Here is a 12,471-nt window from a genome sequence, read left to right on the forward strand (position 1 = left end):
ATTAGGAAAAGAAAACGATGTGGTTAGAAGACTAAAATAGCCCTAGCCGTTTTGGCTCAGTGGATAGAGCATTGGTCCTCGAACTGAAGGGTCCTGGGTTCAATTCCCGGGCAAGGGCATGTACTTGGTACCTAGTTGCAGGCTCAATCCCTAGCCCCAGTCAGGGGCATGTGCAGGTGGCAACCAATCAATATTTCTCTCTTTGTCTCTCCCCACTACCCCCTACTTCTACTCTCTAAAAATCAGTGAAAAAAAGAGAAAAAAATGAATGGAAAAATATCCTTGGGTGATTCAAAAAAGAAGAAGAAAAAGACTAAAATAGAGAAAGGGGGAAAGCACCCATCTTTCTTTCTTTCTTTCTTCCTTCCTTCCTTCCTTCCTTCCTTCCTTCCTTCCTTCCTTCCTTCCTTCCTTCCTTTTCCTTCCTTCCTTTCTTTCTTTCTTTCTTTCTTCCCTCCCTCCCTCCCTCCCTCCCTCCCTCCCTCCCTCTTTCTTTCTTTCTTTCTTTCTTTCTTTCTTTCTTTCTTTCTTTCTTTCTTTCTTTCTTTCTTTCTTTCTTTCTTTCTTTCTTTCTTTTTTACAAGTGTTCCTCTTTTTTATTTTTTCCCCCATAGCTCCCCTCTACCTGATTCCCCACCCCACCCCATGCCCTTATCCCCACCACTGTCTTTATTCATAGGTGTAAGATTTTTGTCCAATCTCTTCCTGTACCCCTCAGACCTCCTTCCCCCTGAGAATTGTCAGTCGACTCCCTTTCTATATCCCTGATCCCATTATATTCACTTGCCTGCCTGCCTCATTTGCCCCTAACTGCCTCTGCCTCAGCCCTCGCTGCTGGGGCTTTGTCCAGAAGGTTGTTCGCTTCTCTGGTCTAATTAGCATAGTACTATGTTTTTATTATTATAGAGGTAGCCAATCAATGATTCTCTCTCATTGATGTTTCTATCTCTCTTCCTTCTTCTCTGAAATCAATAAAAATATATAAAAAAGAGCCATCTCAAAAGAACTCAAAAGTTAACCTGAAGAAATTTCCACTGACCAAAGATGGGGCAAGTGGAGTTTTATTTTTTCTTATTTTTTATTTTTTAATATATTTTATTAATTTTTTACAGAGAGAGGGATAGAGAGTTAGAAACATCAATGAGAGAGAAACATCGATCAGCTGCCTCCTGCACATCACTCACTGAGATGTGCTCACAACCAAGGCACATGCCCTTGACCAGAATGGAACCAGGGACCCTTCAGTCCGCAGGCCAACGCTCTATCTACTGAGCCAAACTGGTTTCGGCTCAAGTGGAGTTTTAATCAATAATTGCCATTGATTTAACCATGCTGACTGTGTTCAAATCCTTGAGTTCACAGTGATATATTAAAAAAATAATTACCTACTTCATTATATTGTTTAAAAAAAAAAAAGATATCAGGTCTTCCCATATTGCTTAGTGGTTAGAATGGCATCCTCCACACCAAAGGGTCTCAGGTTCAAGGGCACATACCTGGATTGCAGGTTGGATTTCCAACACTAATCAATGTGCCTCTCTCACATCGATGTTTCTTTCCCTCCCTTCCATTCTCTATAAAGCAATAGAACAGAAAGGTATATTAATTAGTAAACTAGTAAAGGGATAGAATCAAGCATTAATCCTGCCTTTCCTATATAACTGTATCAGTGTGTAATCAAATAGTAGGCAAGGGGAATATCTCTTTATAAATTCACTTTAATTAAAAGTGAAAAAGAGCCCAGTTGGCATGGCTCAGTGGTTGAGCAGCAACCTATGAACCAGGAGGTCAAGGTTCGATTCCTGGTCAGGGCATATGCCCTGGTTGCTGGCTTGATCCCCAATGGGGGTGTGCAGGAGGTGGCCGATTGGTGGTTCTCTGTTACCATTGATGTTTCTATCTCTCCATCTCCCTTCCTCTCTGAAAGCAATACAAATGTATATACATAGATAGGTAGGTAGATAAATAGATAAATATTTTAATTTTATTTTTCTATTTTTATTTTTAAATTTATTTTATTGATTATTGTCTCACATAATTGTTCTTATCCCCCCCATTCCCATCCCAAACCCCTCCCTACATATGCCCCCACCTCCCTGTTGTCCATTGCCACTGGCTAGGCCCATATGCATACACACAAGTCCTTTGGTTGATCTCTTCCCCTTACCCCCACTCTCCCTTCCTTTCCCTCTGAGGTTTGAGAGTCTGATCACTGCTTCTCTTTCTCTGGGTCTGTTTTTATTCATCAGTTTATGTTGTTCATTATTTCCTCTAGATGTGTGAGATCCTGTGATCCAAGAAATACCCTTGTAAGAACCTAAACTGCAACAAACCATAATGGTTATGCTGAGAGGCAAATGAATCAGTCTGTAGTGAGTTCCTTTCTGGGCCAACAGTTCTTTTGAGTCCCAATTTCAATGTCAAATAGTTCCTTATGTGTACATGTCAGCCATGATATTTCAGACCTGGTTGGTGGACAAATGGGATAGATAAATATTTTAAAAGTGGGAAAAAAAAATGATAGGATTAGACTATCACCATTTTACAATTAAGCATCAAAGGCTGTCAGGTCCATAAAAAGAGAGAACCAGACATTATGTGCTTCCTATAGTCTTACCAAGGAGCTCAAGCTGGTGTCTGATCTAGTACCTGGATCTAGCTGCCCAGTTGCAGACAATAGAGAGGGCAACAGCACAGGTTGAATTTCACCAAGAGTATGCAATCAGTCCTAACTGGTTTGGTTCAGTAGATAGAGCATCGGCCTTTGGACTGAAAGGTCCCAGGTTTGATTCCAGTCAAGGGCATGTATCTCAGTTGCGGGCACATCCTCGGTAGGAAGTGGGCAGGAGGCAGCTCATCGATGTTTCTCTTTCATCCATGTTTCTAGCTCTCTATCCCTCTCCCTTCCTCTCTGTAAAAAAAAAAAAAAAAAAAAAAAAAAAAAAAAAAAAAAAAAAAAAAAAAAATTTAAATTAAAAAGAGTGCAATCAGCAAAACCAGACTGTAGGAAATTCTACAGGTCACAGCTGATTTCTCCACAGATAATTTGTAGGGGGGGGGAGAGAAAGAGAGATGAATGAAGAGATTTAAAATACATAATCAAACTTTTTAAAATGTTAAGACTACCTGTGGTGCCTAGGGCAGCACATTCAGATAATACAATTATTATTATTATTATTATTATATATTTTATTGGTTTTTTTACAGAGAGGAAGGGAGAGGGATAGAGAGCTAGAAACATCGATGAGAGAGAAACATCAATCAGCTGCCTCCTGCACACCTCCCACAGGGGATGTGCCCACAACCAAGGTACATGCCCTTGACCGGAATCGAAGCTGGGACCCTTCAATCCGCAGGCCAACGCTCTATCCACTGAGCCAAATCAGTTTCAGCCAGGTAATACAATTATTATTAAAAAAGGAGTAAAACTCAGAATAATGGTTACTCATGAGAAAGGAAAGAGATTGTAACTTCGAAGGGCATGTCAAAGAGCTTTTAAGATGACTGACAAAGTTCTTTTTCTTGATCTTGAAGTAACTAAGCCATACATTTGTTTCATGTGGTTTTCTATTATCTGTATATTATTGCATAAAAATCTTTTTAAAAAACACATTTGATAAGAAACTAGCATTAAGATTATTTTGTGATAATCTTCCCATTCAACAGATAAGGAAGAGCTATATTTCAATAGATTCTTGAAAACTTGGGAGGCCCTATATTATTTATCATTATCAAATTATTATGTAATTGAACATTCTTTTATGTATGGCACCATATTAACTTAAGGTGGCATAGGGTAATTCAAGAAGAAAATGTCCCAGTATTTTTTTCTAATAGTAATTTTTTAAAAGTAAAACTTGCTTATTATAGAAAATTTAGAAACAAACAAGTATAAAAAGGAAAAATCTGTTGTTATTCTGTTCCTCAGAAATAACCATACCTAATATTTTGGTGTGTTTATTTTTATATATTAATACATTTACATTTGGAAAATAATTTTGTATCTACTTTATGTTCTCATCTAAGGAGCTATATTCACATTCAGACCTTAGATTAAGGACATTTAAGATCTTGATCCTTTTCAAATTAGAATCATTAATCATTTCTAGATATTTTTTCCTAGGTGGGCTACATCATGCAGCTGCCCGAATTTCTGGTGACAATGTCTATAAGCATTTGAAGTATGAAGGTGGGATTCACCGAGTTCAGCGAATCCCTGAGGTGGGCCTGTCGTCCAGGATGCAGCGTATTCACACAGGAACAATGTCAGTTATTGTCCTTCCTCAACCACATGAGGTAACCTCACCAGGAGGCATTGAAAACCTACTCTTTGTAAATGTTTGTTACTCTGAAAAGTCTTAGCTTCTAGGAAATTCAGTGATTTTTCAAGGTTACCTATCGAACTTTATAGTCACTTTTGAGAAATCCTTAACTCCTCCCTAGGTAAAGTTACACCTTTTATCTCTGACCAAGATGTTTTGTTCTCTGCATAAAACAGAATCCGCAAAGCTTTTTAAATGTGGCTCAGTGGTTGATTGTCAACCTTTAAACCAGGAGGTCATGGTTCGATTCCTAGTCAGGGTACATTCCCAGGTTGATCCCCAGGAGGGGCTGTGTAAGAGGCAGCCAATCAATTCTCTGTCATCATTAATGCTTCTCTCTCTCTTCCTTTTTCTTTCTTTCTGAAATCAATAAAAAATATATTTAAAAAAAAAGTGGAATGTGCAGCAACGTGAAATTTTGCTTTTCTGTGCATGTCTTCTAATGACTGTGAAAGTGCTGTAATAATTGACTTTGGGGTACAAATAAATTTTAGGAAGTAGGTGAATTTGCAAATATAGAATTGGAATAATAAGTATTAACTTTATAGATATATTATACTTACATACATATTTTATAAATTTTCTATCTAATGTAGCTTTGTCGGGTGACAGATGATGAGACTTGAAAGTTTGTATAACTTAATGATCTCATAGCACCTTAAGTCAATATTAAAAAACAGTATCCATTGAAATAGGGAGTTTATTTCACCTCTTAGTCTAATAGCTATGATTTATGCCACAAAGCAATACAGTTTACAGTGGTGCCTCGCATAAAGAACGCCTCGCACAGCGAGCGCTGCACACAACGAACTTCATTTCATGATTCGTACAACGAACTTCGTTTCACACAACGAAGTCACCCGAGCTTCCACGACCGCTTTGCCCGAGCTTCCACGACTGCTTCACCCGAGCTTCCACGATCGCTGCCGATGTATTGCATCCTTCCGCGCAGGCATTGCAGGCAGTCGTTAGTCACTGCGCTTAACTTAAGCACGTATCACGGCAATCGTTCTTCATTACGAATTAAATCACGCACGTATCACGGCAGTCGTCCTTTTAAGTTAAACTCAATATTTTTTTTATATCATGATGTATCTAAATAAAAATAATAACAAAAAATTTATCTTTTTTCATGTCATCTTAGCATATTTTATGCTACAGAACGAATTATTTTTTTTAACATGTATTGTTATGGGAAAACGCGTTTCACATAACGAACTTTTCGCATAACAAACTTGCTCCTGGAACGAATTAAGTTCGTTGTGTGAGGCACCACTGTATTTGAAAATTTTTGGAATAAATTTAGTATTGAAGTATTTGTTGAGTGTAGAATTTGTTACACTTTTTGTTCTAGGTAGATGTGAAAGTGGACGCTAAGGATTTGCGAATAGATACATTTCGAGCCAAAGGAGCGGGAGGCCAGCATGTTAATACAACTGATAGTGCTGTCAGACTTGTCCATCTCCCCACAGGTAAGCAAGTCTTTTAATCTGTTTTCATGTCTTATAAAACTATTTAGTGTTTAGAAGGAAAGAGTCATGTGTGTTTGTTTCCTTACAAAAACTCTTTAAAGGTGGCATTGGGGTTAAATGTCTTAAGGTTTCCAATGATTTCATATTTCTCTCTTGTTTGGAAAGATACCTCTCAAAGGAGACAGAGAGTGAGTGGGCCTATTCAGGGAAGCTGTCTAAGTATGCTACACAGGGCTCAACAGCCAGATGTACCCTAGCCTAAAAACAAACTTGCAAGTAGTATTGGATGTGCCATTGTGATTTTATCACCGTGTAGACTGACTGCTAGCTTCACTAGGCTCTGCTGCACGAACGTGATTACCTTGAATACTGGTGATTTTGTTAAACTACGAGGTAATTTTAAAGTGCTTAATGTGATTTTAAAGATTTCTATCATTTTTCAGGTTTTTAAACTTTTTAAATTTCTTTTCTTTTTAAACTCAATTTTACATATATATGTATTACATGTATATGGTTTTAAAGTCCAATAATAGCCTGGCAGGTGTGGCTAAGTAGTTGAGTGTCAACCTATGAATCAGGAGGTCATGGTTCCATTTCCTGGTCAGGGCACATGCTCCAGTTTCAGGCTGGATCTCCGTGCAGGAGGCAGCCAATCAATGATTCTCTCTCATCGTTGATATTTCTCTCTCTCTCCCCCTTTCCCTTCTTCTCTGAAATCAGTATTTTTTTAAATGTTGGTTTTAAAAACAAAAAATAGTCCAATGATAAAGTCCTATAACAAAAAATAGCAGCTCCCTGGGCCTTTTCTTCCTCCCCCTCTTTCCCTCCTTGACCCTAAATTTACTCAGAGGCAAACATTTTAAACTCTTTTAGCTATTTCTTTTCTGGTAATTATCTCAGTGTTTCTAATTAATAGGCAGATCTAATTAATATGAGAATATATATTCACTACTTAATGTAGTAGATGAGTATTTTGGCACAATTAGTCTTCACTGTTTTTATATAAGAAGTAGGTAAATAGTGAAACAAGTTATATTTATATAATTTTAAAGGACCAGGGTAAGACTTAAGAGACAACTAAAAAACCTAGAGAATCAAATTTTTTCCAGGAGGTACACATTCCATAGGATGGAGAGGACATGCGCAATTATCATCTTCCTTCTGCACACAGTCCAAAATGTGTCTGGCAGAAAATCTCCCTACCCTCACCCTGCAGTCATGTTAGTATGTCAGTTAGTCATAGTTCATCTGACGTTCACTTTTCTTTCATCCTAGTGGCATTTTCCAGCTTAAACCTGTGGTCCTTGAGTCTCTTATCTGGTTTCTATCCACTGGCTTAGCACAGTGTGGAATTTGCATGCTTTATTTTTCTTTTTTTCTTTTTTTAAATATATTTTATTGATTTTTTACAGAGAAGAAGGGAGAGGGAGAGCTAGAAATGTCGATGAGAGAGAAACACCGACCAGCCGCCTCCTGCACACCCCCCACCGGGGATGTGCCCGCAACCAAGGTACATGCCCTTGACTGGAATCGAACCCGGGACCCTTCAGTCCACAGACCAACGCTGTACCACTGAGCCAAACCAGTTTCGGCTTGCACCCTTTCTTAATGAGTTCAGCCTGTTTTTGTCAGGGACAATGTTAGAGAATAAGAGAAGACAAGAAGATAAAGCCAGTAGCAGTTTCAGGATTAATTAATAATGTGGTAGCACAACCCTGTGACAGTAGTTTTGAGAGTAGAATTTTATACACATTTTAAAAATCTGCAAAATAGTTACCACCCTATCAGGGCAGCTGGCTCCCTGTTACATATGTACCAGGGAGCAGAATTGGACACACATCTTAGAGTGATAGCTACAAAATTAAGAACAGCAGCCCAAAGCTTCAAGGCACCATTCCTGGGCTCCATTTGGGCTAGTTACCGGACTCTACAGTGGGTCAAACCCACCCAAATTTGGAAGATGGCTAATGAAAATGTGTATTTAGATGTGTTGATGAGTTGTCTTTAGAACCAAGACAACTGAGAAACATTCATTATAAACTTTTTTTTTTTTTAATATATTTTGATTTTGTAGAGAGGAAGTGAGAGAGATAGTTAGAAACATCGATGAGAGAGAGTCATCGATCAGCTGCCTCTTGCACACCCCCTACCGGGGATATGCCTGCAACCAAGGTACATGCCCTTGACTGGAATCGAACCCGGGACCCTTCAGTCCCCAAGCCGACGCTCTATCCATTGAGCCAAACTGGCTTCGGCTCATTATAAACTTTTCCTTTGAGTTTGAGCCCTGGCCAGTTTGGCTCAGAGATTAGAGTGTCAGCCTTTAGACCAAAGGGTCCGGACTTTGATTCTGGTCAAAGGCACATACCTTGGTTGCAGGCTCCTTCCCGGCCCAGGCCCTGGTCAGGTGCATGCAGAAGACAACCAATGTTTCTCACATCGATTTTCTCTGTCTTTCCCTCTCTCTTCCATTCCCTAAAAAATCAATGGAAAAATATCCTCTGGTGAGAATTAACCAAAAAAAGAGTTTGAATCGTTTCTTTCCATTGGTTTCTAAAGTCCCTTTCCCCTTTTTTTTAAAGCATCAGCTCTTATGTATATTTGTAATTTAAAGGGGAAAACCTGACTTCTCTAATAGGACAGAGAATGGAGCAGCATTATATTGGGGGTGACAGTATTTTGTACTGCATTGAGCTACAAAAGTCTCTGGATGAACTGGGATGGAGAGGCAGAGCTGTGGGAATGAAAGTTTGTGTAACCATTTGCAGATGTGACCCCTTTCAGTTTTCTCATTGGAAATATCTCAGTTAGGTATCAGAATCTAGCCATCTTGCTGAAACTGGTTTGGCTCAGTGGATAGAACGTCGGCCTGTGGACTGAAGGGTCCCAGGTTCGATTCCAGTCAAAGGCACGTACATTGGTCATGGGCACATTCCCGGTAGATGATGTACAGGAGGCGGCTGATCGATGTTTCTCTCTCATCGATGTTTCTAGCTCTCTATCCCTCTCCCTTCCTCTCTGTGAAAAATCAATAAAATATATTTTAAAAAAAGAAAAAAAGAATCTAACCATCTTTCACTATTACTATCAGAACAAATGTAAGTTTTGAAATATGCTAAATCTAAAAAATAAGAAATAATAAAAAAGTACTTAGTCCTTTGTGATCTTTTCCTGATTAACCTGGGGGAACTTTAAAATATTCCTTAAGTCTTTCTCTTCTTCACCACCGACTCCCAGTTGTATTGAACTATAACTGACACCTCACTTCTATCTCAATTTGGCTCATGGAGGCTACAATTTTTACCTTTAATTCCTGTTATTTTTCAGGGCTTGTAGTAGAATGCCAACAAGAAAGATCACAGATAAAAAATAAAGAAATAGCTTTGCGTGTATTGAGAGCTAGACTTTATCAGCAGATGATTGAGAAAGACAAGTGTCAACAACAAAGTGCTAGAAAACTACAGGTAAGATTTATTTGGTATAAGCCATCTCTATAATAAAGAGCCAGGATGTAACGACAGAGCATGACCAAAGGTTGCTATGGCAACCCAGCGCTGACTACTGTGGCTGCAGGCCCAGTGACTCAGCAGTGACTGTTGAGGGGGTTTTGAATCAGGCCCTGAAAGAGATCTGAAGAGAGAAACGGGCTGATCTGTATCATCTGAGGCAACTTTTGACCAGCACTTGCCTCTCTCTTTCCCTCATAGCCAGGCCAGCAGCCCTGTGTCCATTTCCCTCTAGGCCTCCACGGAACTACTGATCAGCCACACCTTTCTGATCAGGCCCCGCTGATAGGCTCAGAGATGCTGACTGGCATAGAAACTGGTCAATCAGAACCAAATCTGGGTCAATAATGGTTGCCTAGAGACAGAGCTTTTGATGCTGACTGGCATAGAAACTGACCAGTTAGAACCAAATTGGCCAGCAGAGGAGGGCAGTAGGGGGTGAGATCAGGCCGGCAGGGGAGGGCAGTTGGGGGCAACTAGGCAGACAGAAGAGGGCAGTTGGTGGCAAGATCCGGCTGGCAAGGGAGGGCAGTTAGAGGTGATCATGAAGGCAGAGGCAGTTAGGGGTGATCAGGCTGGCAGGCAGGCAGGTGAGTGGTTAGGAGCCAACGGTTCCAGATTACGAGAGGGATGTCTGACTGCTGGTTTGGGCCCCATCCCGATTAGGCCTAAACCAGCAGTTGGACATTACCCGGGGGGTCCTCGATTGGAGAGGTTGCAGGCCGGGCTGAAGAAACTGCCCCCTCCATGCACGAATTTTGTGCACTGGGCCACTAGTCTATAATAATAAAAGCGTAATATGCTAATTAGACTGGGCATTCTTCCACACAACCTTCCAGACGAAGCTGGGGCTGTGAGGGAAGCCCAGGTCCTGGGTGCCAGAGGGAAGCTGGTGCCGGCAGTTGGGGGAAGACCTACTCTTGCACAAATTTCATGCATTGGGCCTCTAGTATATATATATAAGATCCTCTCTGACCATTATGACTGGTTGACTGGATGACCGGTCAACCAGTTGTATGACACACTGACCACCAGGGGACAGTCGCTCAATGCAGGAGCTGCCCCCTGGTGGTCAGTGCGCTCCCACAGCCAACCGTAGAGGGCTGTCTGGGAAAGCACATGAGCATTTCTTTTAATTGTTGCCAGCTGAGACCGAGACGATTGGCAGAGCCAAGCCATGGGAACATGTTTCCCCAAGATGGCAGACATGTTGTCAGCTTGGCCTTCATATCAGCCCAGGTGTCGGCAGGGGCGGGACGAGATATGTAAATCCAGGCATCCTAAGCCTACTTAAGAATGCAAATAAATTGATGATAACTTCCTGGTATTGGGGGTATAAAATAAATTGCTCTTTGCCACTATGTATATATAATTTTAAAAAATATTTAAGCTGTTAAAATAAGAAAGTAATTTTTTTCATTGTAATAGAGGTAATTTTAAAGTTTAAATATGAATTGCTTTTTATTATGGCACAGGTAGGAACAAGAGCCCAGTCAGAGAGAATTCGGACATATAATTTCACCCAGGACAGAGTCACTGACCACAGGATAGCATATGAAGTTCGTGACATTAAGGTAATAACACTGAGTATGCTTTATGTACCTTTGACTTTTCAAGAAAGTATAGTCAAATTCTAGAGAGTAATGTCTAAAATATCAGTAAATAATTTTAAATCATTAAATCAATTTATGTTAGTACCTTAAAATTTGCAAACATTTTTATTAGTTTACTGGTAAGAATCATGATCTTTATGCCAGTTTGGAACAACTATCTTATAAGTTCTAATTTCTTTGTTATACAGCCACAATGATTTAATTTTTTTTTTTAAACAGTGTAAGCTTCAAGGGTGCTACTCTTTTTAGAAAATGATTTTTTAAATTGATTTTAGAGAGGAAGGGAGAGGGAGAGAGAGAGAGATAGAAACATCAATAATGAGAGAGAATCATTGATTGGTTGCATCCTACACGCCCTCTTCTGAGGACTGAGCCTGCAAGGTGGGCATGTGCCCTTGGCTGGAATTGAACTCAGGATCCTTTAGTCCAAAAGCCGTTTCTCTATCCACTGAGCCAAACCAGCTAGGGCATTAATATATTTTAAATATAGTCATATGCTGCTTTACCCCTGGCACATGTTGTAAGAAATGCATCGTTATGCGATTTAATCATTGTGCAAACATCATAGAATGCACTTACACAAACCCAGATGGTAGAGCCTGCTGCAAACTTAGTTAAATCAAACACAAAAGAAAACGCTGCAATCAAAAGACATGGTAAACATTAGATGTATAAGGCTGCTGTTAGTGTAAACCAGGCGTACTGTTTTACAGAAAATGTTGTTTTTAATCAGTCAAGAGTATACTCTACAAATAACAATTAAAAGTATAGTATAGTAAATTCATTAGCCAGTAACAAGCTTATTATCATTATCAAGCATTATGTACTGTACAAAATTTTATATGCTACTTTTATACCACTGGCAGTGGAGCATAGAGCCCTCTTCCGAGCTCATGTGGTTGTTGGTGGAATTGCATTTTCTTGAATTGTAGGAGAGGGGCCCCCATTTTCTTGCTGGCCATCAGCTGGATGCTGATACTCTCAGCTCCCAAAGATCCACATGGTTGCTTGCTATATGGCCCCTCCTATGTCCTCTTTCACTTTGAACCTCTCGTAGAAATGGCTCAGGCCATTTTAAGGGCTCACATGTTTAGGTCAGGCCCCCCTGTATAAATACCCCTTTTTAACTTAAAGTCAAACTGATCACTGGAGTGATATTCCACCATATTCACAGTTTCTGCCTGCAGTTAAGGGAGAGGATTATGAAAGGTGTATACACTAGAGGGCATCTTATATATCTGCATTACCATAACATACATTCATTAGATCAAGGTATTACAGTTAACTGTTGGGGAAAGATCATGTCAGTTTGGTTGGAACGTTAACCAGGACCATGACATTAATACATTAATGATGAAACACAGGAAATTTTCCATTTTCTTCCACTGATGGGGGCAGTGCCCATATAGGACTAGGTAGAAAAGCAAGAAAAGTTTTTATTCTTTTCCTTGGTGCCATGTGATACCTAGGGGCTCTTTTACTTGATTCTATTCCATTTTGAACTCAAAATTAAAGTCCTAATTTTACAAGAGAAATGTCTACTTATTTATTGATTGGT

General features: G+C 39.8%; 1 protein-coding gene across 2 annotated transcripts in view; it reads left to right on the forward strand.

Moving 5' to 3' along the window:
• The window catches only part of MTRF1 (mitochondrial translation release factor 1), a 34,614-nt gene that overhangs the window by 15,089 nt on the left and 7,054 nt on the right, over window positions 1-12,471 (forward strand). For both annotated transcript variants that reach the window (XM_036454790.2, XM_045588680.1), the window contains exons 7-10: window positions 4,124-4,296; window positions 5,677-5,794; window positions 9,122-9,258; window positions 10,776-10,874. In XM_036454790.2, coding sequence (XP_036310683.1) covers window positions 4,124-4,296; window positions 5,677-5,794; window positions 9,122-9,258; window positions 10,776-10,874 — 527 coding nt within the window. The remainder of the gene's footprint in view (window positions 1-4,123; window positions 4,297-5,676; window positions 5,795-9,121; window positions 9,259-10,775; window positions 10,875-12,471) is intronic.

This window comes from Pipistrellus kuhlii, unplaced genomic scaffold (genome assembly GCF_014108245.1).
Source record: "Pipistrellus kuhlii isolate mPipKuh1 unplaced genomic scaffold, mPipKuh1.p scaffold_m20_p_3, whole genome shotgun sequence".
Lineage (NCBI taxonomy): Eukaryota > Metazoa > Chordata > Mammalia > Chiroptera > Vespertilionidae > Pipistrellus > Pipistrellus kuhlii.